Here is a 26745-nt window from a genome sequence, read left to right as displayed (position 1 = left end):
TAAATTGTAAATATTGATAATTTTACTTATTTATTTAAATGCATAGATGTTACAAAACAGATCAAAATGGTGTACAGTTTCGTAGCATTAGAAGTTGAAACAGGGATACAAATTTATATCTCAGGTATAACATATATATATATAGTGTCATATGACAACACGGAAAGAAATGATACATTGGAAAGTTCACTGCAACACATGTTAGACAACAAGCTTTCTTCTCCAAGAAACCAGATACAACCCCACCCACACAATTATCAAAAAAACCTGAACAAGAAAAATGAAAATATATAATGGGGGGGGTGGGGGGAAGCATTTAACTCTATAAACACTGAACATTTTTTTCACATGGGTTCAGATAAAAAAACACAGAAATAGACTTATTTTCTAATCCCAAGCATCTTTAATCCTCAGAAAAGTCTTTCCTTGTTGCATATGGAAAAAAACATCTATAGATGGTTTGCTTCTTAAATGAACCCTGCCTTTAAGCACCATTTCAATTACATTAGAGCGCCCTACCTGAAACAAAGCTGTTTAACTCCTAAGAGTTATTGATTTCAACATTACCATTCACTCTTAAGAAAGAATTTTATTACTTTAAACATCACATCTAAGATACTTCCCGACTTACAGGATGGTCTACTGAAGCTGTAGAGTTAGCAGCATGATGAACAGCCAGTGATTTGAATGACAATTGCTGTTGTGAGCTAAACATATAACCTGCAAGATATTCCCTCTCTTTCCTGCTGGCCAACATAACCCTAATTATAATTTATATGCACTTTCAGTATGAGGGATTTTAAAGAATTTACAATCTTATTACTCAATGATAACATGCTAAACTCTTCTTCCACTCTGAGTTTTGTCTTTTGGCAGAAGAAGATAATGAATTGCAACCATTTCAGTCTGGATTTCTCACAGATCACACTCAGGGGAACTCTACAGAATGTGGATAACAATCAAAACTTTCTATCTGTTCCACTGACTTGTGTGAATTCAAAAATGCATTGCCCTGTAATTCTTTTCTAACAGAAAATAACTCTACCCTGAGGGTAAATTAGGAAATGAAAACTAAGCAGGAAGAAAGTATTGAAATCAATTTATTTTATCATTTCTGGAATTAACCAGATAGGCTGTTGAATCAATCAGATGGGTAATTGTTATTTTTTCTTAATTTTTTCAACTCTTTTCTATTGAAAGAAAGCAGATTGAGAAGGTTATTGCTATTTCAGGCTTCTATTGATAGAATTTCAACATTCTTCTTGCAAATTTAAACAAGAAAGTTTGTGCACTTTGAGACCACCAGACCAAATACGTGTCATCTGAGAACTAGAGCACTAGAGCAATTTTAAATTCTGCAGTTTTAAAAAGCACTACAAAAATTTTGTGTGCTTGGATTCCAAGATCATCTCATTCTGGAATAGGAAAGTAAGAGTCTTATCTTGAAAACTTACCAATAATGGGCAGATTGCAACAGTAATTCAGGCCTTTAAGATTTTATTAGGGATCATCATAATTTAGTATCTGAGTAATGACGCTTCCCACACCCTGGTTTTTAAGTAGTATATCTGACTTAACACTTCTAAAAATTCTTCTGACATCTGAATAACTCTGTTTTACCTCATATTCATAACACTCTGTATGTTAGGTAGTCACCAGCTAATAAAACTGTAATTGAGTTCTGTACTTACAAATCATGTAAAACTAAGAAATGGAAGAGTTGTGCACTGCACTTCTTTTCTCAAAGGAAACAGACAAAGTCATGTGTCTCTAAAATCAAGGCCGAAAACTTTAGATTTGCGTTTGTTTTCAAAAAAACCTAGAACCTCTTGGATTCCTAGGTAATGAGTAGTGGCATTCTCAACCACAAGAGGGCATCGATGCTTGCAACCCCATCCTCTGGGAGAATGTATAAATTTATTTATCTATCACCTATCATACACCTATCCACCTGCCTACAGATACAGATGTGGATATAGACACAGATATATTTCTTTCCGTGCAGTCACAATACTTTTGCTCTGGGAGGCTTCCTCTTTCAAAGCCCCACGGTATTTCCCAGTATTAATAGGGCATGGCATATGAAGTGTAATTTTACTGTTCACAAAGCTCTCATGGAATCCAATTTTTCATTCCTACAGAAGTTATATTAAAACTCCTCTGGTTTTCACTAAGACTTGATCAAACTCACCTCAAATTCAGGAAAAAAAACTGATCTCAAAGATTAGATACCAAGGATAAATGTGCAAGGTCAAGCCCGGATTTTCTGAAGTCATTTATTTTTCAGAGAGATGATCTGGAATCACTAAAACTTGCTCAGCATCAATCTGAAGTCATGACTCTCAGAGGTCTTACTCTCCCCGTAATTTGTTCCACAGGCACTCGCCTGTTGTGAGGAGGGGAGGGTACTGTTTGTTTTGGTTTTGAACTGGAATACATTTTCCTCTCTGATGCACATAAAACTCTTATTAGAGCCTGAAACAACCATAAAAAGGAACTCTGAAAGCAAATCTGACCTAGTGGCAAGTTATATGTTTAGCTGAAAAAGATCTCACAAACACTGGAGTGTATATGGTAATATTTCCATAAAAAATAATCTGTAACTTCAGCACCAGAACAGAGGTTAGCACCAAAAGGTATCAATGGCTCCCCATCACCTTAAATGTTTAAATGAGGCAAAAAGTCACAAACAGATATTATTATAAACAGCTGCACTCAATAATTAATTATATCAATTTTGTTATATCATTTTTAGTCTTATTCCTCTCATAGTATTTTGACAAAAAATAATTTTTGCCTTATTTTAGCTTGTGCATACTTTTACAATTTTATATTTAGAACAGAAGTCTGAGCTAATTTCTCTGTCTTTAAAGGCACAGCCCTCTGCTGAGAAGAAATTAGTACTTCAAGGCCATCAGAATAGCAGCTGGAGATGGTTTGCCTCAGCATGGCCTTGAACTCATCAAGCTCAGCATGTATTAAAATTGCCAAAGACATCTGAAGTCTTTTGTGTATTTCAGTGCTTTTCTTGTAGCAGCACTTCGTGTCAGGTAGTCAGTCAGGAAGCACTGGCACTGGCAATCAAAATAGAGCTTTACTGGCATTGTCATTACCTGGCCCAAGAGCAAAAAGATAATAGAAACTGGGGCAATTAAAATAGGCAATACAGAAAGACCTTCCACTTTAAAGTGGAAATTTCATGTGGCAATCAAATATCTGATGATCTATAATGCTCTCTGTTAAAAGAAAAACTATTCAGCTAATGCTTGAGTGCTTATGGCTGGTTTTATCAGGAGCTGCTCGTATGACATAGCTTATTTCCAGATCATATTTTGCTGCTGTCAATTACAGTGTGATTACAATAGTTAATCCCTAGCACCATTATGGGATGTTGTGAAAAAACCTGCATACCTATTTGTTAAAAGCAAAGTTTTCTATATTCACAGAAAACAAAATATTCCACAAAATCAAGGTATTTGTAGCAACTTAAAAAGTAACAGATACGATAACATATATACCCGTGATAATAATTTCAGCTGAATTACAGAATTATAAATTAATTTACAATGTCTAGTCCTGTTTGGAAAATGTACCATATAACATACAAGTTGCAAGTTTCAAAGTGCATAGTCATTTATTGTTAGACCTACTGTTGTAGGCTTCATGGCATAACCTGAACTTTTTCTTATGCTCTGCTTCCTATTTGTATTTCAAAAATAAAAATACTGAAAATGGCTAGATGCACTGCTTTAACTGGTCTGTCTTTACCTCTATAGAAGATTTCTTATGCAGAACAAAAATGCATTTTTCACCTGCATCTTTGGCAAAAACTGCGCTGGCTGAGAGGCTAGTCACCCACCAAATAGTTTTGTCTCATTTACTTCAGTGTGTACACAGATAATGCAAAGAGGTTGTCTTTCACTCCCAAAATAGGACTGGCTTTTACTCTGCCAAAGTATTTGACTGATTGAGTACTGTTCAAGTCCAAACTCCTTTGAAAACAAAAGGAAAAATGTTTATATTGTACCTGTTAGGATAAAAGTTAGTAGAATATTACAGTTATCCTTTCACAACATGGACACATCTAAAGGCAATATGCCTGTCTAGTTCTTGTCCTGTCAGATACAGAAGTGTCACTAACCAGAAATATCTGAAGAGCCATAGATCTGCTGCTGAAGTTCTCTGAGGGATCAGAGTGCAGACAGATAGAGAGGGGCTGCTACATTTCATACACTATACAGCCTGTTCCAGATATCTTGCTGGAGAAAAAGAATAACTAATGTGAAGAATTCAAATTCTCATATTTCTTTTTATATCACCAGAATGTTGCTTCATATTCTGGTGACAGACTATCTCAAATACCCTAAAAACACTGAATTAGTGACTTAAAGATACATACATATGTAGCTCTAGTGAAATTATCCTCTGTTGTTCCACTTACTCTACTCAGTATTGCTTTTCAAAGTTCATAAATTTCAGAGATCTAAATGTAGCAGTGCAATCAGCCTAAACACTTATATTTAAAGTGGAGTATATTCTGCCCTGTAACATAAAGCCAAAATTCAAGGTTATTTCAATGACCTAGTAACAGTGGCAGACATTTGATCTCTTAATTTTAATAATCAGTTTTTCAAGGAAAGTACCTGTATAATATTTTGGTTTTAACGTCTCTATTAGGAACCTATAAGGCATCCAGATTTTGGCAGAAAATTTTTGGCAGATTTGGTTTTTAATAATGCACACAGATATTTTCAGGAAACAGTGCAATATATTTTTAATGGCACTAGCAATGACTTTAGAAATTTTGATTTTTTGCAACAAATCTATATAATTTTTAAAGATCTCTGAAGTCTTTTATTTACAAATCTTCCTACTTGTTTTTAGGTCTGATCTCTCCTGATTCTCAACTGAATTTCAGTCAGAGGGACAACATATATACTGGTAAACCTATAGTGTAAAAAATACTATGGATGTCATGTATCGATGGATATTGCTTTGTAGCAATATATTTCTTCCTGCAAAAGAATAAATATACTCCTGCCAAGCACCATTATAGAACTATGACTGTGTTCAGAAATACAGGAAGGTAGAGTCAAGCTGTGCTGTTATATCAGTATTTTTACAGTGATGTAGCCTTCTATCTAGATAAGACTTTATGCACATGAGTTAACAGCCACTGCATCTTATCTGTGTGGTTCCTCATCCTCTTCAATATTCTTGTCTGCACACAGACATGTGATAGCAGCAGCCATGTGCTGAACTCTCGAAACACCATAAATGAATTGATGCTGTGCATGAGGTAGGTAATATCCTGCAGTTTCTCTTGCACATATGTTTTCCCCTGCTCAGTGTCCCGCTGATATTGCAGGTGGAAGCACAGGTGTAAACAGGAGGAACTATTGGGAGTGTGAGGACAATTTGTTCCTTTGCATGTCACACTCCATTTTTAAAGCACAGTATTAACCAATGACCCTTCTCTTTCTAGAGCTATTGTTTTTAAAAGGAAGTAATATTCTATCTTCTGATGTGCTTTTAATATAATCTAATGTTCAGGAAGCTATACTTGCTAAGATTAAAATGGGTTTGCTCTCCTTTAACAAAATGTTAATCTAAAAGGGATAATGTGAGTCTTAAATCCCAAAGTGTTAAAACCAAATTATACTGTACTTTGAAAGCTAATTATAGAAAAGCATACAAAAAGAAAATATCAGAGTATTATTACAATATCTCTCTATATATAATATGTGCAAAATTTAATACACAAGGTTCTTGTTACGCATCTGTGGGTTTTCTTTAAAATAATGTTAACCTTAACTTATTTAAACCAATATAAGTAGTTTGATGTTACTCCTGGGAAACAAAGATTGTCGATACAAGAACCTCCATAGCTTGGAGGACAAGCTGAACATGGGACTCCAACTTTATATGGTGCTTCTCCAATCCAATTCCCCCTGAAAATAAAAAATGAAAAAGAATGCTTAATAATTTCAGAGTGGAAGAAAAAAGTCATTAACCATACTTGTTTTGAGTGATTAATATCTCCACTGATATCCCATAAATGCTCTGTTACTAAACACATGACATTAGTTTACTTCTGCAGTTTACTGATAAACATTGACCTAGCAGTTCCCAAGAAAGAGCAGGAAAATGACCATGTGAATCCAGGCCAGTAATGTCCATTCCACATCCTTTAGCTGCAGTGGTGAAGTCCCAGTCTTCTTGCTTTTGCTACAACCAAGTGATTTTTGGTTCTCTGATCCCATGACAGAGTATTTTTTACTGGAGATCTATATTTATGAAAAATAGCAAAATGAGCAGTGGTGCAAGGTTTTCCTTGAGCACATTCTTCTCTGGCAGTTATCTTAAAAGTTAGTGCTTGGAAGATGGATAAACAAACTGAATGAAACCTTAATCTTAGGTTGCATCAGCCTAGGTTCACATTGTGAAGCTCTGAGGCTGAATTCATGATTAGGGAAAAAGGAAGATAAGAAACTATTAAAAGGAACTAGATTGGGGCATTTCCAGAGGTCTCACAGATGCAAATGAGAGGAGAAGGAGGGCTCCTGTTTGGTGAATAGAGGAGTGCAATAGACCCTAGGGGGAAAGGGGTACAAAGTCTGGAGAGTGATCATATGAAAAGAGGTAACACTGAAACATCTAGGGACATCTGAAGAACACATCCAGACATTTAGGGGTTTATTTAAACCACAGACTTTTAGAGAATCATGTAGCACTCATGATGTAGGCAGAAAGTTAAAATTAGATTTTTATTTAAATGTTATGTCTCACAGAGCAGAGAACTTTCCTTTAGTTTGCATGTGATGTGGAATAGCAGTGAGTAATGCAATTATTTATGAAACATTTTGTCACTCCCCACCTCCCAGCCAGTAACACTGGACCAAAAGCCCTGGTCTGGGTTCTGCCTTGGAAGAAAGTAGGAATCTCAAATAATCTGCTCATTCCTACTTCTCTTCCAAATGAGTACAGCAGACTAAGTGCTCAGGAAATATATTTAGTCTGATAACAGATATGGAAATTCAGAGTTTGCTGAAAACTGCTTTCTGCTTAATTTTCTTTGCAACACATAGTGGATTTGTGTGAGACCACTAGATAATCTGGGGCCTTTCTAAACTGTAATTATCCTCCTTAACTTTAGGGGGTTTTCACTCATTTCAGAAGCAGAAATATTTTTCCGTGTTACAGCATGCCATCAGTGAAAATTACTGGAGTTCTAAATCCTAAATCTTTGCCAAATTCCAATCTTAATAACTCAGACTGGGGCTGTGATATTCACTCCTTTCCTCTTTAGAGGAGTTTCTGATGTGCTGGTTACTCAGAAGGACACAGCCTTTACTGAGTGGCAAAGAGACTTCTGCATGTGTGCCCAAGACTCTAAGCCCAATGTCCTTAACTCAGTTAAATATAGAAATACAAACTTAATCTAGGGAAGACCACTCAGTATAATTTTTGTGACCCTGCAAGAAGTAAATGTGGAAATCATGATTCCACTTCCTGTGACTAGAAGGTCTGCTCAATATCTCACACAGAGAAAGAGCTTGTAACTTCAAGCTTTAGTTCGCTGTTCGAGAAACTGTGGGACTTTTAGATTCAGAAAATATAAAATGCCATTAATTCATTGCTAACTGATACACAAACACTAAATTAGTTTCCAAAAATGCCTAATGTATAAATCCTATATATGAAAATGAGATAAGTATTCCAGAAAGTTTATATTTTTTTTTTCAAATTAGGATACATTAAAAATTATCTTAGAAGCTTTGATTTCATCTTGTCCATGTTGTGGAGATGTAAGTCAGATAGAGTCTTTGCCACCTAATCTTTGCTCCCTCACATTCATTTCTTACCATCCTTTTCCAGTAAATATTAAAGACAAAAGGACAGAGAAATTTCCTTGATTTCCAAAGGTGTTTTTTTCCCCAAGTAAAATTTCTTACTAAATCCTATCTCTTTTTCAATTGCAAAACCTTTAAAAATTCTTTTTACTCATGTAACAGCTACAGTAATGACATATTCTTGCATATTCTTTACCACAAATGGACCTGTGCCACCAAGAGTTTATGGAAAACATGCTCAGTTAATTATATTCAGGTTCCTATACAGAACTATGTCTTTGCCTGATACACAGTCAGAGCAAGCAGCCACTTACACTGTCTGTGTGGCTTTTGCAACAGTGGTGCAAACCAGACCGTAAACTGAAACTCTCCCAGAGCCACACTTTACTGCCTCATTCTGCACCCAAATGCAAGCTTGGGATGATATCTAGGAAATGCTGGCAGAAAATTAATTTCTGTATTTCAACCTAACACACACCTCTGCAAGTTATGGGATATACGGACACCTATGGTTGTCTGTGAGCTGTATTTTAACAGAGCCTAATATGGAAGGCAAGATGAGATAGATTTGCACACATGGAGCTTAGGCTGATGGACTTTATATGGAAGCAATGCTACGGATTATGTAGCATGGTCATAAGCAAAGGTATGCTGTGGGCAACACGCCTCAAAGAATGAATCACAGAATGGTTTGGGTTGGAAGGAACCTTAAGGATAAACTAGTTCCAACCCCATTGCCACAGGCAGGGAACCTCTCACTAGACCAGGCTACTCAGAACCCCATCCTGTCTGGTCTTGAATACCTCCAGGGATGGGGAGTCCACAACTTCTCTGGGTAAACTGTTCCAGTGCCTCACCACCCTCACAGTAAAGGATTTCTTCCCAAAGTCTAATTGAAACCTACCCATCTTAAGCTAAGGCCATTCCCTCTTGTCCTTTCACTACATGTCCTTGTGAAAAGTCCCTCTCCAGCTTTCTTGTAAGACCCCTTTAGGTACTGGTAGGTTGATACAAGGTCTCTCTGGAGCCTTCTCCTTTCCAGGCCGAACAGCCCCAACTGTCTCAGCCTGCCTTCATAAATGAGGTATTCTAGCCCTGATCAACCTGGTGGCTCTCCTCTGGATGTCCTCTAACAGGTCCATGTCTTTCTTGTGCTAAGGACCCCAGAACTGGATGCAGCTCTCCAGATGGAGAGCCAAGAAGAGGAGGAGAATCACCTGCTGGGCACATCTCTTTTGATGCCCAGGATACGGCTGGCTTTCTGGGCTGCAAGCATGCCCTGATAAGTCATACTGAGCTTGTCATCTACAAACACCCACAAGTCCTTCTCCTCAGAGCTGTTATCAATTAATTCTCTACCCAGCCAGTACCTGTGCTTGGATTAACCTAATCCAGGTGTGTTTGGCCTTACCGAATTTCATAAGATTTGCACAGGCCCACCCATCAGTAAATCAAGAGCCTGACCTATGGTGGGATTGCTTACCTGGGGAAGTCTAGTCCACCATGCCTATCTATAAAAGAGTGAAGAAATAAGGAATTCAAAGTAAAGTGATGTCAGCACAAAGAAGGAAGAAAATAATAATAATAATAATAATAATAATAATAATAATAATAATAATAATAATAACAACAGAAAACCATTTTGTTTTGTTCCATACACATCAAGTCGATTCCTTTTCTTCCTTGTATACCGAAGTCATACATTTCTGTATGTTCAGATGGAAAGCTTGAACAAAGGAGCAGCCCACAGACAAAGCACAGAGAGGTCATGCTGCAGAAAAAGGAGTAAGCAGTCCTATGAGAGGACCAAAACATGCACAAAGTATAAAAATAAACAAAAATAAAAGAGAGCAACTCACTTTGGGGCATAGTTGCATACCAAGTAAACAGCTCGCCGCCAAACAGATCCCCAGACGTTCATATTGTGGCATGTGTGGATTGCGCAGCCTATACGATTGGAAGTGGCCCAAACCATCTGAATAAATATTTATTATTGGTGAAGTCCAAATTGAAAAGGAATATACATATACATATATTTATAGATAAACACATACATTTATTTGAGAGAGAGGGATATATATACATCATAGGAAAGTTCAGCTTTGGACATGAGATTTTGAATAGAGGAAATTTATATAACCTGTGTGTAATGGGTGCACATGGGTCCATAACATCGCATTGGGCACCTAGGGTTGCAATCTTGAGGATAAGGGAAAGCATAATCCTTCACCTCATCATACCATGGCTTTACCAGCTGGAGAATAGATCGATACCTGGAAAGAAATGAAAGAAAAAATTCATTTTAGATTTCTCCTCATATCACCAGGGTCACAGTTTTAAGCAATAATATTCTCGAGCCAAACAAACACTGACAGATATAGATATATTCTATAGATATAGATATAGAATACTGGATGACACTTGCATCTGTCCAAGATCTGGATCTCAAAGGTTGTTCAAAGGCTGACAAAATAATTGTTTTGTAGGGTATCCTCTTACCTTCCAGTTCTTACAGACAAGTTCTGGCCCAAAAATCTCAGAAGATAGGAAGGACCATGATCCCAAATGCATGTAGCAGCCCAGGCCTCAGCAGATTTGGCAAGAGTTTCATCCCAAACCTGACAAAATAAAGTATCCTTAGCAGTAGAACAGAAAAAAAGCAGATAACGATTATAGTGCTAGAATAAAAAAAGCAAGTACCTTAACTCACAAATACACTATTGTGATACATCAGATCTGGAACTAAGAAGAGAACTGTGGAGCAGCCTGTACAGAATTTGCCCTATTGCTGGAGAGAATTCCTGCCCCTATCATTAAAGGAAGCCAAGTATTCTGATCTTTCCCTTTTTTTCTGGAAAAGCCCTTCACCAAACAGGCATTCTCCTGCCATTTTCCCTTCTGTGTTGATGAGATCCACGTGTGGAAAGGAGTGAAATGTTGGCTGGGACTCAGAAAGTGAAGGAGAGGAACACAGGGAAGAACAATTTAGCATAGGTATTACATACCCCACAAAACCCCAACACATTTGAAATAGGACCTCAGGAGTATCTATAGCCAGAGACAATGTGTGTGGCAGCTCTTCATATTTGAGGTCACAAGGTCAAGAAAGGGATTCCACAAAGGCAAAGACTATGGATCACTTCCAGGTACAGTATGGATTTCACTTCTTTATTCTGCACAGGAACTGGCATTGCTCACTGCCTGATATTAAAAAGATAACAGCTCTGTAAGAACAGACAATTTTACTTCTTAAGTTCTCCAATGTTTGGTATACGACAAGGGAACTTAAACACTGTCTCCTTTATATGCTTTGCCTGCTCAATTACATGCTTGATTTGTAACTCTGCTGTTTTCTCCACAGCAAAACAGGTTTGTCTCAGAAATAACAGAGATATTGGTAACAGAACCTACTGCACCACTGGAACTCCTGATAAAGAATATCTCACTGATAGATTACAAGTGCACACAAATCCTAGTATATCTTAGTGTTTAAGGGATACCCAAGTAGGCTGTAGATTCTGGAATTATATGTATATTTGGAATAGCCTTCTTGGAGTGTTTAGGTGCAGAATAGTTGTAGTGAATTGTAAGTAGAAAGGCAGAACAGAATGAGCTAAAATTGTTTATGCAGACCATCAGTGCTTTTTAAACACAAACACAAACTCATATATCTTGAGTGGTTATGAAAGAGAGTATGTTCTCTGAGGCATGAAATAAGAGGCAAAGTCAGAAATTAACTTATCAAAGGATAAAGTGGCCCACATCACAAATATTTTCTGTACTATGAGCTAATAATGATTTCTAACACTGAATTCATTTTAATTTCACAAGCCTGAAGAGTGCAAAGACTGATCACTGATCACTGACTAGGACAATAATTCATGACCTGACTCTACTGCTTTGTGAAATTTCTCTTAGTGAGAAGGACAAAATTTAGTAAATGTTATGAAATTGCTAGACCATTGAACCAAGCTTTTGCAAATATGGAGTGGATAAGGTACCTCCTCGATTAAAGGTGAAGAAGCGCAATAGAGACTAGTAAGACTCCTTAACATAAATAATTTTCCATTCAAGTGGAATCACCTTAGGGATGGTAAAATGGATGGTGCTTAAAGAAGAGAAGGTTAATTTTACACCCATTCATAAAATTTTCCAGGACAAAGTCAAAGCAAATTGCTAGTACAAGGACAAAAGACAGAAGACTTAAGAAGAAGCATGCTACAAAGGAATACTCTTCAAGTCAACACATTTCAGCTCTGAAAAATTATGGGAGTTTCTTGGAAGAGCTAGAGATAAAAAATCCAAAAGCCAGGATATGTTCTAGGGCCCAAGGCGAAGAAAACTGTGCATAGACATTTCTTCTGCTTTGTATCTCTGCCATTAAGTTTACTAGCTGCATGTGACCAGTGTATAAAAACCCCTTTATAATCCCTGTGGTACAGCAGTGGCCCCAAAAAGAGGGCTTAAAGAGTAGGTACAAACATAAAAGAGTGGCTGGGGAGTGTGCCTGAGAGGCTGGGGCCACAGCCAGTGTTTGGAGCCTGCCCAGGCCCAGGGGAGCAGAGGAGCTCGCGGATCCAGCGCGTGGGTCCAAACACAGCTGCCTGGTGTGCATCCATAAGGGGCTGCTCTGCCAGGACTGTGACACCCCATAAACACCCTCCTGTGCTGGGATTAATCACACTTCTGGCACGAGTGCTCCCGCCAGAAGGCTGAACATGAGGTTTGCGTGCTTGCTCCCAAGTGACCTGTCTGCACTCCCACAGTAATCTAAACGTGCACTGTATTCGCACAAAGAGCGCCAACATCCTGACTTCCACCCAGCACATTTTTGTGTACTGAACAGCCTCACAAAATAGCATGTTAGGTGTTTCAAAGAAATGTGAAGAATGGACTAGGTTTTCACTATTAACACTCTCTAAACAAAGCACAGTCCCTGCCTTGGACAGCAAGGGCATTTCTAGTTCACTTTTGCTTCTCCTCAGCTTCATTTCTGGTTATCAGGAATCATCTGCAGCACTGGACTGGTAAAGTTTTGAGGTGTTGTTTCTAACCCAGTTAAAATGTTTTGAGTTTGTCAAGTATAGTACACTCTGCTTTCCATTATCTATTTACTCTTGATCCCTCTCTGGACAGATCAAATTTTTGGCAAACATAAAAAAAAATAGGAACAAAGAGAAGGAAAATTACTGACTAAGAAGTAAGCGGGAGGGGAGCATATGCAGCTTCATTAAATTTCCTCCATTCTTTCATTAGCAGACTGGTGAAAAGCCTCTATAGAGTGCCCTACTGCTACATAAATCACTTGTGCCTCTATAGAGTGCCCTACTGCTATATAAATCACTTGTATTTCATGGGAGAAGTTGATTGCCTCACCTCCGTGTGTTTTTTTTTTTTTTTTGCTTCATTTTTTCAGATGAGCTAGGACTAGCTGGTCACCAGAAGAGGAGAATACATAAAGGAGATCTTACAGAGTCTTTCAGCACCTGAAGTGAGCCTACAAAATAGCTGGAAAGAGACTTTTCACACTGGAATCAAGAGACAGGACAAGAGGGCTTAAAGCTAAAGAAGGCTAAGTTTAGATTAGATATTAGGAAGAAATTTTTTAATGTGAGGGTGGTGAGGCACTAAAACAGGTTGCGCAGAGAAGTTGTGCATGCCCCATCCCTGGAAGCATTCATGGCCAGACTGGATGGAGCTGTGAGCAAACTGGTCTAGTGGAAGGTGCCCCTGCCCATGGCAGGAGGGTTGGAACTGGATGATCTTTAAGATCCTGTCCAACCCAAATCATTCTATGATGCTATAAAAAGGAAAACAACTAATAAAGGCTGAAGGTGAAAAATATTATCTCATAATGACCCAAAATATTATAAGAGCCTGTGACATTAGTTCACCCTTTCAAAAAAAATGTCTGATCCTGAGTCCACAGTTGTACTAACTTTTATCACAGTTCAGTCCCCTGTTTTGGGCATGTAAGAGAACAGAGCAAAGACATTTGGATTTTGAAGCCATGTGGTTTCATTACATGTACATAGATAAACAACATACCAAGAAATGCAAATAGATCCTAAAAAGAGAAACAGAAGTAACTTGAAAGTGAGAGGGACAGTTTCTCTACAAGGACAGAAATTTAAAAGCTCAAGCTAATTAGCAAAGAATTTAAAAGAAACAGAGTGATAAACAAAATTACAAACTGAAATATGGGCAATCCAGTGTTCCTATTAAATACAACCGATAAAGCTCCCTGACATGAACACAAAATTGTAAAAGAGAAAAAGGAGAAAGATTTCCATACTCAGTGGGTTCTAAGATCTAAGAAGCATCCTGAAATGCTGTCCCAGTGCCAAACTATGAACATCCACTCCCTGGGGACAGCTAATCTTCATTTGCTAGGTTGCAAGTAGTTGAGGAAGAAGTCACCTTCTATCCAGTATAAAGATGCACCCCAAACTCCAGATCACTGCTTTGGTCCAGCATGGAAACCTTCCCACTTCTCAATTGGGTCTAACTGAGCCACAATAGAGTTAAAGCCTGTCACCACACTTCCACTGACAACTTGAAATGAACATCCTTTGGCCAATTTATTTTTCTTTCTTGAGCCAAAGATTATTTTCCTAGAAAGTTCTCTGACTGTGCTCTCTGTACTGCTCTCTGCAAAACAGCACTTCCAAACTACATCTCACTTGAAAATTGCCAAGAGGTCTGAACACAAGGATCAGGACAGTGTTTCTACATGGGGAGTTTCAACACCTGAAACCACTTCATGAGGCAGCTCTGGGGTGCTCTCTGCACTCACACAGCATGTGCTTGCTGAGAGTTAGCAGTAAAATCTTAGCATTAATAAAGTCAGCAGGAATTTTGCCAGTGAGCCAGAATTTCACCCTAGATTTTGTTTTTTTTCCCTTTGCAAACAAATAGTAAAATATTTAATCCCCAAAATGTGTAATAAGCAATAGAGTGTAAAAGAGAGTATCTTTCATGTTGAATGAAATTTCTTGAAGCACAAAAAGTGGGCTTCCTTCACCAAGGATAACCTTTTAATATTGTGGATCACAGTTCCCTCATACATTTCCTTTTTATAGCTGTTTCTATAGCTGTCTGTCAGTTGTTCTTAGATAATTTCCATGTAAAAAGGATGAAGTTGTCTTTTTGTGCTTGGTTGGAACAGGAGGTCCTGGTCACAACTATGCTCTTAGGTATTAAAACAATGGTGAAGCTGAGTAAACAATCTGATGATGAAAAAGAAATAACTACAATATTACAATGATCTGTTCACAACATTTGTTGAAAAATAATTGGTTATTCCCTTCCTACTTTGAAACCTATGTTTTAATTTGAGGAATTGTGTACATAACAATTTTGAACTATAACTTGAACTTAGAAACATGGTTCTGCTCATTTTCATTGCAGGCAGAACTGCAGTCCTCAATCATTTAAATGGAGCAGTTTTTTCTTGACACTGCTCAACAAATGTCTTAGGAGACAAACTTAATCACTCAAATGACAATGACCTCTCCTCACCTCTGCAAGTACTCCGAAATTACTATTAATGGCAACAGCAAGAATTTGTGATCTAAATGCAAAGGGAACAGAATACACAGCCATACATTGTATTCATTGTTTTCCCCTTCTGTGTGGATATCTGTAGGTAAACTGGATGTTTATAGATGCACTTAAATTTACAGCCCTCATTGTCAGAAAAAAAAAAAGAAAAAAATGCAATAAGTAGGAGTGCTCCTTCCCTGACAGTGCCAGCAGACAGACTGTGAGATAGAAGATGTGAGCTAATTGTGGAATCCATAAAGATATGTTTTTACCTGGTAGCCTAAGGACTGTGCTAATGATCATTGTAAAACACTCAAGCAATCCAAACCCGTGTTTTCATTCTTCTTTTGCCATCATGATCTTTAATCTTTCCCAGCTCATTTTTATTGCCAGTAACTGGCAAGCTCTCCTAACTTGCAAAAGAGCACGAGACAACCTCAGCAGAGCATTCCTCTGGATAGTAAATGCTAGCAGCAGCCCTCAGTACCTCACTGTTTGTGGTTGGTCTGTTTGTTGTGGGTTTCTTTTTAATTACATATCAGCTAAGCTAATACTATGCATATTTCCCAATGGTAAAACTTAAAGCAAAACATACACACCCTGGTCACTCACCACCTTCCTAGGAACTCCCTGAGTCAGGGCTGCTGCCCATAGTGCCAGGACAGCAGCAGTGTGACCAGACCCTCAGCTGGCTGCCATCAACTGTAGAGCTGAAGTGACAAACACTGGGTAGAGATGTGAACACAAATCCAGAGCAAACAGGTGAAGTTCACTGCCCTGACCACTCCCTTCTGCAACAACTTCTTTACATAAGTGCAATTACATGAAGAGATGGCAAATGAAATACTGGGATATCCAATTTGAAGAGAGTTGCATGGCAACACTGCTACATTTTGAAGCAATAAAAAGTGGCAATTTTTTTTCCAGTCTTGGCATCTTATTTTTCATTTATATATGTTTACTGTGGATTCATATTAGTGATATTCATATTAGTATTTCACACAAACGGATCTACGGCAATTCTTAGGCATCTCAGAAAGATGACCAGTACGACCTTCTTTTAGCAATGATCAGTTAAAAAATTAGCCTTTCCACCTCAAACATATTATTTTACTCTCCAGTAGCCCCCTGCTTCTCTTTGTTTGCCTAGTTGAAGATCAAAAGCTCTTACTTCCAGAATGGCAGCAAGCAAGAAAGAAAACCTTGACTCAAGCAATTTCTTCCTGTGATAAAAACACTGTGAAGCCAAGAGATGAAATCCAACATGTCCAGTCCATCTGTGCAGCTGCATTCCACAGCTGCTCATGCAAGTCCCAGAGTGGATTAGCAGATGTAGGCTGCTACCCTGGAACACACAGGTCCTGTCCTCACGGGTCACTCAGCCTTGCACCGCTCACACCACTTGCGCGTGCGGCGGCTGTCTCACATCCCACAGCAGCGCGCAGGGAACACAGGAATCCTTCGCTCCCCTTCTCTTTCATATAGTCAGACCTGTAGCATTTTCAAGTTTAGAAACTTTCTGCAGGACCTCCCACCACGTCCACTACCCCAAATCTGGCAGAAAGCTTAATAAAACAACCCAACAGCCCTTCTGCCTGCATGCTTTTACAGCAGAATGACTGACAGAGCCTTGTCTTTTTACTCACACTTTTTTCAATACATACTGTGTGATGAAAACATATGAGCTCATTGGAACTTACAGAGAGATGTGGCAAACTTCATATATTTATTTAGGCTCTGAGATCATTTGGACTTTAGACTCTCTCTCTCTCTAAGAATATGTTTTTTGTTTTTTTTATCTCAACAGCCACCTGTTAGAAATTTTTATATGTATATTGTAATTGGTGCCTACCACACATGCAGGTACTTTCTCACATGCATTAGGTAATAATTAGAAAGTTTACACAGAAAATTTCCAGTCTACCCTCTAGAGAAAAATATCTTGATGGGAATCACAGCTCTGTATGTCATTCTTCTGAAAATAAACAGAAGGTTAATACATCAAGCGGCTTGTCCAACAATCCACTGCAACTCAAAGTAAAGCTGTGCAATGTTTTATAGTAAATTTACTCTCATATATCCAAACCTCCAAACATCTGAGTCACACTTCTGAAGAGCTCAGTATTCGAAGGTCTGGGCTTAATGCAGGCATCACCAGACATATTCCCAAGAAACCTCACTGCCAGAAATACTTTTCTTATAAAAATTCAAGTCTGTGTTTTACAAAGAAGTTTATATTCCTGGGTGTCTATGCGGTGCAAACAAAGTGCTATCATTTGAAGCTTTACCACTGTTAGTAGTCAATTTTCTTTCTTCTAAAAGTTGTCTGCACTTCCTTTCACTTTTGGCATCAGGCTTTTAGACAACAAGAAATAAAGAAAATTGGTATGCTGTCAGATTTAATAACAATAAGCTTCCCTGATATGCTATTATTTGTTTAGTTTTTGGAAAAGTCAAATATAACAGCTATATATCTTAAAATATTCAGTGCTTTTCTAACCTACTGCAAGGCATATTTTAATTGGCAACAGCTTATCTTAGAAGTGGTAACAAAAAGGACCAAACTCTAGCTCCATGTCACAACTGGTCAGAAGTCTGAAAAGGCACGTGTCTGACCTCTATCATTTTAAATATGATCAGAACAAACTGTATTTTCTTAGAAACACAAAATGTGAATGATTTTTTTTTTTGCTTTTCTTTGTTATTAACCACTGAAGCTTTCCATCAAAAGAAAAAATGTTCTTAATTTCTTTAAAAGTTTTCAAAGAAAATACATTTTCTAAGTAGCTCTAGCTGAAAGATATGACAGCATGACATAAAAGAAAACACATAGAAGCTTCCTCTTTCTGCAGAATAAAGAATAAGAACAATAGTTCTTTATTCTCAGAAAAAGAAAGCTCAAGTTAAGATTTTTTCTCTTGATACAGATTAACAGATATCACTGACAGATAGCTGTGCAAAACCAGTTAATTCTCAGTTTCATTTAAATAGGCCTCAAACCCCATCCCAGGGTACCTGCAGATGTATTTATACATGGAGGAGCCTGAGCTGAAGACAGGAATCAGTGCACAAAAAGCCAGCAAAGGGCTATCCTGGGGCTTCCATCTTTTGCTGCCTTTAGGATACACATTTTCACAGATCTGTGATAGACTACTTATCTTTTCAGGTAGAGAAAGAGGACAAAAACGTTGAGAAGGTTTAAGGTTACTATCATCTCCATTCATGTATGAAACAAAGCACTGTGTACTTTGGATCAAGATTCTTGTGAAAAATGCCCTGTCTCTGTTTTTAGCCAAGAAGTTCAAGAGGTGCCACATTTAATAATAAAGGAATGTCTAATTCTGAGGCCTCTGGGCAGGCTGCTTTTCTATCTGAGACTTTACTAAGTTGTTTTTTGTTTGTTTAAACTCCTAGAAGGCTTTCTGCTAACACTAAATTTAAATAATGTAAATATTCTTTTCTAAAACACCATCAAGATAGATGTTTTAAAATTGTTATGCATAAAACATTGGAACAGAGCTGTAGTACCAAATCAAGTTTAACACAGTCATTTTTTTCCACAAAATTTATCAATAACAGCATTTTTGGGGAAGTTCTTCAGATTATTCAAGGAGTGCTTTCCAGGAAGGGTCTTTTCCATTCCACTCTTGAACAGGTCTTCTATCATTCACTCTGAACATAACAGATGGCTTTTGTACTTCTTATGGGTAACATTCACTTGGATTTGACCCTAGATGAACACCAATTACTGAGACTGAACAGGCTTTTCTAGCTTTCTGTCAGTGAAACTGCAGGAAAAATGGGCAACACCCTACATGTCAGTGATAGCCAAGTAGTTCAGTGCTGCATTATTGACACTGGTGCACTAGGAAATATGTAAGTGGCTAAACTCACCTGTGAGGCAAAAAAGAGCTAGGTAAGTCTATTATGCCAAAATCAGCAGAAAGTAAGTTCCATTTACTCCTGCTTTCTCTCTGTCGGTTGCCATGCTGTGCCTCCACTGCAGAAAAAGGCTGAGTTGCTGTTGTTGTGAAACAACTGCTTCCTTTCCAGGCTGTGATGCAGACAGACACCATTAACTGTAACCATGAGAGCCACATCAGTTCCCTCCATATTATTTTAATTTTCTGAGAGGATCACTATTCCAGAATTCATTTGCCCATGATCTTCAGACATTCCTGGTGCTGGGTTATGGTACCAGGCAGAAGAGACATACTTAATTGGCTAAACAGAAAATCAAGTGGTAGGAGGCAGAAACTGGAACCAGTGAACATATTCCACCATTATACCCATTCTCATTTGTTCTTACCTCATTCGTGAATTCCCAGCATAGAGAAAGTTAAAAGCCATGGCAGACTGGGACAGGAGGCCCACAGTGGAGAACCTCCAAGTATCTTGAGCTCTCATCTGCCAGAAGACTGAGGTGGACCATATTTGCATTTATTTTGCGCTCTGACGTGATGAAAAGCCTATCGACTTTGTACCCTGACTCATGATCTGGTTACTTAATTTCAAACTTTACCATGTATACAGGATTTAAGGGAACAGGGCTACTGAATGGAAAAAGTATGCTGCCAGTAATTTCTACAGTAAATTCTTCATTGCATTATGGCAGTTAGACATGCACAATTAAAATGATGGGCCTAATCTTCTTTGACATCTATGGGTCTTGTTCTCTACTTTAACTAAGGAAATGTAAATGGAGTGCAACTGTAATTTGATCCAATATGCAGAAGTATTGTAATAACATGCACATGCAAATTAAGGAAAGATAATATGTATCTTAAAGCCAAGAAAACTGTCAGTAAATATGTAAAGAATAATTTTTTGAAATGAAAAAGGATAGAAATTCTACTGGCAGTTTAAAAATGCATATAAAGATTAATTATCTGAGCTTTAGAGGGAAATACTTAGGTTAGACATTTGGAAATAATTTCTATTCCTAAGGTAAAATATTTGCCAAGAGATGTGACTGAAACAGCATCACTATATGTGTTCAAGAGTAGACAAGATGAAAACCAGATGTATGTAATGCAGAAGGAAGTCCTGCAACAGGCCAGGGACAAAGTACATGAATTAAGAGACTCTATCCAACTCATTAGACATAAATCTTGAAGGAACTAGCCCTGCAATCCTTACTCACAGAGATGTATGATTTCAGTGGGACCATGTAAATAAGCCAGAGCAAATGACTCAAGAACAAAATGTCCTTAAAGATGAATGGTCTGTATGAAACCACAATGAAAACAGTAAAAAAAAAAAAAAAAGGTAAACAGGTTTACCTGTTTATTTATCAGAAGTTTACTTATCAGAAATGTTACTGAATTGGAGAGAAAACCTAACTCACTCTTTCCATGTCTATACAAAAGGTTTTTGGTATTAAGCAGAACTTTGGAAAGCTGAAGTAGGTTTGCTGGGTTTTTTCTGACTTTGTCTTACCCATCACTTACTGCATATTCACAGAATATTTTTAAGATCACCTTGAGAGCAACAGAATTTTATCAAGACTTTCAAACTTAGAAGTGAAATAATAAGGAAGTTATTTGCATTTGTGAGCACTAACTGGGTTAGACCTTGCTCCTCTGACCTGACTTTGGAAGTTACCTGCAAATTTTCTGGGACAGGAAGTATCCAAACACATCACCTTGGCAAAGAGAGTCATTCCTGGGCCACACAGAGCGCACATATTTCCAGCATGACACACATGGACTCCTTCACAGGACTACAGGAGCTTCTTTTTGAACACAACTACTTTTCTTCTACAACAATAGGTCCTTTCCTTTGTTTAGTCTATTACGGTCTTTTATGTGGATTTACTAGAAATTAATATGCTGAAATTCTCCATTCTCTTCCAGTTCCTATGCCATCAGCTCATGAGAAACACAAAATAACTCCTGGGTAGCTAAACTAACTAATTTCAGGCCAGTCTGGAAATCTTTTACTACTTTGAGTTCTACAAAGTGAGTCAAAGTGACAAAATTCAACCAGAGGCAGACTTTGCCAAATATAAAAGTGCAGTTACTGAACAAAAAATAATTGAAACTGTGTCTGAACATCTTTAGTACATCAGCAGGTTCGAGTTTATCTAGAGCACTTTTTGCACTTAAAATCTTCAGCCAGCATTCCGCAAACATGTTTTTGAGTATGCAATCCTGCCCCCTTTATTATACTTCAAACATGCTACTGCCAGTCAACTAATAATTATGTTGATCCGTATCAGGCTCAGGACTCATCCTTGCAGACCCAGCAGAAACTACTCATGACTTGTCTTTTGCTATGGCTCTTCAACAAGTTTTTCAGACCACCTTAAAGAAAGAACTCTTAACTAAAACAGATTTCCCATTTTGCATGGGAATGCAATGGAGGATCGTGTTCAGTGCTCATCAAGGCCCACTTATATAAGTTACTGCTTCAGCATGCAAAGCTTTAAAGAGCATGTCTGTACACAAGCACCTGCTTGACCAGCTTTTGCACAAACCCAGTGATGAGGGATACAACAAAGACCATACAGACTTTGAAGAAACTGGCCTCAAGTGGGGATGACTGTAGGAAAGGTAAAAATAACTTTTGATCCTCAGAGGAACAGATATTTCATGAATGAATGTTTTAGAAGCCCAAAGATAGTACCAATGCACACTAAAAGATATTTTATAAGACTCAAATTTCAATTGGCAACATCTTGCAAATATTTACTGGCCTACTAAGTAGCTGAGATGTTCCAGAAAGGCAACACAGTACAGAATTAGCATTCAGAAAAAGGGATTTCTTTATTCACATGCTTCCACTGGATCTACAGATGTACATAATTTTCAGACTAGACAGCTGCTGGCAACTCTACATGCCACTTTTTCTGAATCGTGAATTTTATGGAATCTTTCTGCTTTCTCCACAAAAAATATGCAAAGAAAAGAAGATGATTTTCACCCTTTGTCAGGCCAAAAGTAGGGTGTCATCTTTCTTTCTGCAGGTGTGCCCTCAGCTTTTAAAGCACAAGCAAAGACTTTCTTAGGATGAGGAAGATAAAGGTCCCAATTAAAAAAAAGACTCACTAATTCTGCATAATAGGCCTGGAAGTTCTTGTTTTCTTTCATTTTCCTTCACATACACACTAACTAGATTTTTATTTGCAGAAAAACTTCCAGTTGAAGGCATCAGCAACTCCAGAACCAGAACCAAAAGGAGGACTACTTTAAAATCTAACACACTGGGTGCCAATGTCCCAACAGAAAGACTTACCAAAGTGTGACTGGCACAAGACACACCAGTTTCTTTCACTGGGGACTGATACAATGCCTCCCACCATGTTTGACTCCCCAACTGTCTGCTTTCATGGGGAGCTGCACGCCTGATGTTACAGGCTGGGCCAGCACTCAGACCCACCACTCCCAAAGAGAACCAGCTCTGCTTATCTGAACTTCCCCTGCCTAACCCATGTGCATTTAAAGCTGTTCTTCCAGATCTCTCATCCAAAGTCCTACAGTACATAAACCTTCTAGACAGAAAGGACAGAGAGAATAACGCCCAAGGAGTGTGAAGTATCTGAAACTGCACTGAACATGTGAGAAGCAGACCGGATCAGGGAGAGGAACAGAATGTGTCAAGTGGAAAAGCCCCAAAAAAGGTTGGGTGTGGAGAACTGGAATCACAAGAACGAAACCATGCAACCAAATCCTGAAGGGGTTTTATTCCCACCAGGGAGGTAGAAATAAAAGGAAATGGAACTGTACAGAAGTGAGAATGTGATATAGTAATTAATAAGAAGAACAGCTCCTAAAAGAATTAGGAAAACACAACAAAACACAATTTACTATGACAGTAAACATACAGTTTACATAGTACAGTGAACATAGTACAGTGAACATAGAAAAGATGAAAAAAATATTTTTCTAGCACCTCAACACTGCTTAGTTTTTCTCTGTTTCAACACACTTAAAAAGATTTCCACAATCTATTGCATCTGTAAGCAATTCCAGCTCTCCAACATGTGACATCCGTTTTAGTCATTGTTAGGGAAAATGGGATAGGCCATTTTCTTCACTACCCCAGAACTTTTCCATAGTATTCAGGAAAGGAACACACACTCTGTAAGGTCCTTTCAAGCACAAATGCACATTGTCTGCTGGTAATGACCATGTGTTCATTGCCTTATTTATGAAAATAGGTACTGAGAAACATAACATCTTTTTTATATAGCAGCAGCAACCTCATGTCCCTGTAAGATACAATAGATGCTGCGCCACACACTGAAATTATTCAGAGACCGAACAATGGACAAAGCCAACTCAGTTACTGATAATGGTGTTTCCAGTCTCAGTACGGCTTATAGCACCACGTCATCTTCAAGGCCTCCCTACCAAAATCCTTCTGTAGTCGGAGAGGTAAGAAGTTCCAGAGATAGTGCCACGACCACAACACAGATGGCAGAGCACACCATGTGTGATGTTGCTCACTGAGCATCACAGACTTATACAATTTTAAAAGAGAATTGGTGGCAGAGAGGTGGCTGCCACTTGGGGATTCAAGCTCAAGTTCACTCTGGATCATTACCTACATAGCTTGAGGTGCTGGTCTGAATTCTGCAGCATTAAGTCACAAAGTACTTTTAGACTGGAAAACCAAATCTAAAAGAAAGCCTTCAGTCCTTGCACTTGAGACTGCTGTTGGGGCTGATGCTGTCAGGAACACAGGTACATCCTATGGCTGGCTGCTACTGGCAAAAGCAATAGTAAGAAAGGCAATGAAAAGAAAAGCATGCTAGCTGTAAAGAGCATGACTCCAATCCTGATTTTGTATCTATGTTGCAGCAAAGCTGCAGGAAATACCCACCAATATAGATAAAATTTTGGCAGTTTACGTATATGAGTTCAATAAAATAGATTTAATCCAAGAAGCTTGCTTTCTATTTACAAGGGTTCTTTACTGAACGGGCTAAGAACACTGCACTTACAAACCCTCGGGAATAGGACAGGGTGCTGGCTTCACTTAAGCAAACTGCAGGAGCACATTTCTAATACATACAAGCCAAGGAAGGGTATGGTAGGCTGCCATTCCCTCAGACATTACAACAAAGTTTATTTATACAGAATCAAAGGAAACATCAGTGGAGAGCACAGCAATGAAAATGATGACTGAGCTTGACTTCTGACTGCTCTGGCTTTTCTGTCTCTGACCTTGCCACTTAACCAGACTTCAAATTCAGCCTATGGTCTTCATCCTGCAATATTCTGAGAGCACTACGCATTCTGAGGTGCTGCTGGGATGTGCTGAACAGATTATATGATGAAATCCAGATTTAGGTAACATCTGGGATAGAAACATGTCCACATTGGTTAGTCATTAGTTGCTACAAAGGAGGAGCTGTTATTACTGATATCCCCTTTTTATGTCAACTGATGGCGTCCTTTTTCTCAAACCTATTAATTGTCTGCTGTCATATGAGAAACTGTGTCTTTAAGCATTTATTATGGTGCTGACACAACTTGTCTGTACTTTCAAAATAGCGTGAATACCCTAATCACAACGTAAAAAAAAAATTGTTGGACAACCTATGTTTAATATTAGAGGCCCACATTATGCATGTATGCAAAGCTGGAACACAAAGTAGCAAACACTACTTTAGCCAGTACTGCTAAAGCAGTATGAGATCACAGTGAATGTGTAACTTCCACCATACCTGCAGGAACAGATATTTCCCATAAGTATTTTCAAACAATGAGAAAATGTGCCTGCCACATACTTTTTTTGAGCACATTGAAATCCTGCATATTAGAGAAACATTTAAAATCAGCATTGCATTTGATGGAAAGATAAAGGTATTAGGTGTAAACAAACAACATGCAGTAAGAAAAACACAAGAACAGGAGACAAACAGTGCATCAGATTAATTACTTTGCAAACAGTCTTACCACGTTGCTTCTATACATAATGTGTGAAATAAATTAGAAATGTTCATTGGGTGTCTTTTTGCCCACATCAGGGCAATGACTTTCAGTGTACTCCACAAAAACTATGGGGCTAATGAGCAGCACTTTAAAGACTGGTTTGCATGTGATCACATACCATTCCTCAGCTCAACAAGCAGTTAACTCACCACTTCACTTATTTCATTAGAACTACACATGGAAATGAAAATTGAACAGGGCAAGTAAGAGGTTCAGAGTTCAGTATTCAGCTTTTGCTTGGTGAAGTTAATGCAGCTTGAAAAACGTAAGGACAGAACATTTTAGTAAACAGTAATAGATTAAAAAATTATTTAGTTAACCATTACAATTTGTTTAAGAAAATCAGATCACTGATTTATAGTTTGTTTTACTCTGAAATAAACAGTTCACTTACCATATATTCCATGTTGGAAGCAGGTGGGAAGACTTTGCCTCTGACTTGATTATGATAATCAAGAATGGCAATCATGTCATTCTGAGAAATGTAGCGCTTCCGCCTGGCTTTGGGAATTTTTGCAGAGTCCAGATGAGCTGCCAAAGCTGTCTTGATGTCAGTGAAATTACTGTCTGACAGGAATAGGTCAGTGGAGTTGGGTAACACTAATGCACTTGTTTCACAAAGAAGGGAAAATAAAAGAGAACAACTGATTGCAGCAATTACTGTCATTTTGGGGCCAAAGGAGACAGGCCACAGAGGTACTCTGCTTTAAGTCAGGGCAGCAGAAAGCAAATCTGTAGAAGAAAAGATACCAAAGATGTGATTCTGTACATATGTGTAGCAAGACAAAGTGAACAAGCAGGCTGTGACCAGAAAAATCATTCTGTCAGCTCAACCATAAAAACAAACCAGGCAGAACACGTGTTGCTGAACAATTTTCAATAACTGTATTAAGTGATGATGGTCTTACTACAACACACCAAATGAAGTATCATTATGAAGTACATGGTCAGAGCTAGTATTCCTGAAATAGTGAGAGTGCTATCACACCCTATCAGTCCATAAACCACACTATAGATCTTAAATAGGGAGACTGCAAGAAACCTCACATCATGTTTTCCACTGAAATTAAAAATACATCTTAGGCTATGCCTACCCCATCGGCATGGACTGTTTTGACACAATGTGGCAGAGATAAACCAGTAGGCAAAAGAAAGCATATACAGCATGAAAGCAGGACATCTTAGAAATAGCATTCAAATCTTAAGTTCACCAAGTGTGATGAGCATTGATAAAACTGCATGCAAAGCAAACTTATGGAACTGAATGGCTTACCTCTGGATAATACCAAGAAAAAAAGAACAGAGTCTATTGTTCTCCCAGTATATACAGCACTCTCCTATGTGATGATATGAACCTTTGTGAAGAAGTGTCTCTTATTACAACCCCCCAAAGAACAAAACTGTGC

The 26745-nt window shown here is 38.2% G+C and overlaps 1 protein-coding gene and 1 long non-coding RNA gene across 2 annotated transcripts; both read right to left on the bottom strand.

The window, feature by feature from the left end:
- Nucleotides 1-26745, bottom strand: PI15 (peptidase inhibitor 15). Its single transcript, XM_053963280.1, has 6 exons — nucleotides 26613-26745; nucleotides 25734-26071; nucleotides 10353-10471; nucleotides 9994-10126; nucleotides 9713-9828; nucleotides 1-5951 (listed from the first exon to the last, which is right to left on the bottom strand). The coding sequence occupies exons 2-6, from the start codon at nucleotides 26004-26006 to the stop codon at nucleotides 5816-5818; spliced, it is 777 nt and encodes a 258-aa protein (XP_053819255.1). The 5' UTR covers nucleotides 26007-26071; nucleotides 26613-26745; the 3' UTR covers nucleotides 1-5815.
- Nucleotides 24454-25155, bottom strand: LOC128799150 (uncharacterized). Its single transcript, XR_008434654.1, has 2 exons — nucleotides 25072-25155; nucleotides 24454-24701 (listed from the first exon to the last, which is right to left on the bottom strand). It is a non-coding gene; the product is annotated as an uncharacterized LOC128799150 (long non-coding RNA).

This window comes from Vidua chalybeata, chromosome 1, assembly GCF_026979565.1.
Source record: "Vidua chalybeata isolate OUT-0048 chromosome 1, bVidCha1 merged haplotype, whole genome shotgun sequence".
NCBI classification, from domain to species: Eukaryota; Metazoa; Chordata; class Aves; order Passeriformes; family Viduidae; genus Vidua; species Vidua chalybeata.
The sequence above is the reverse complement of the archived record's forward strand: the minus strand, read 5'-3'. Positions and strand labels throughout refer to the sequence as shown.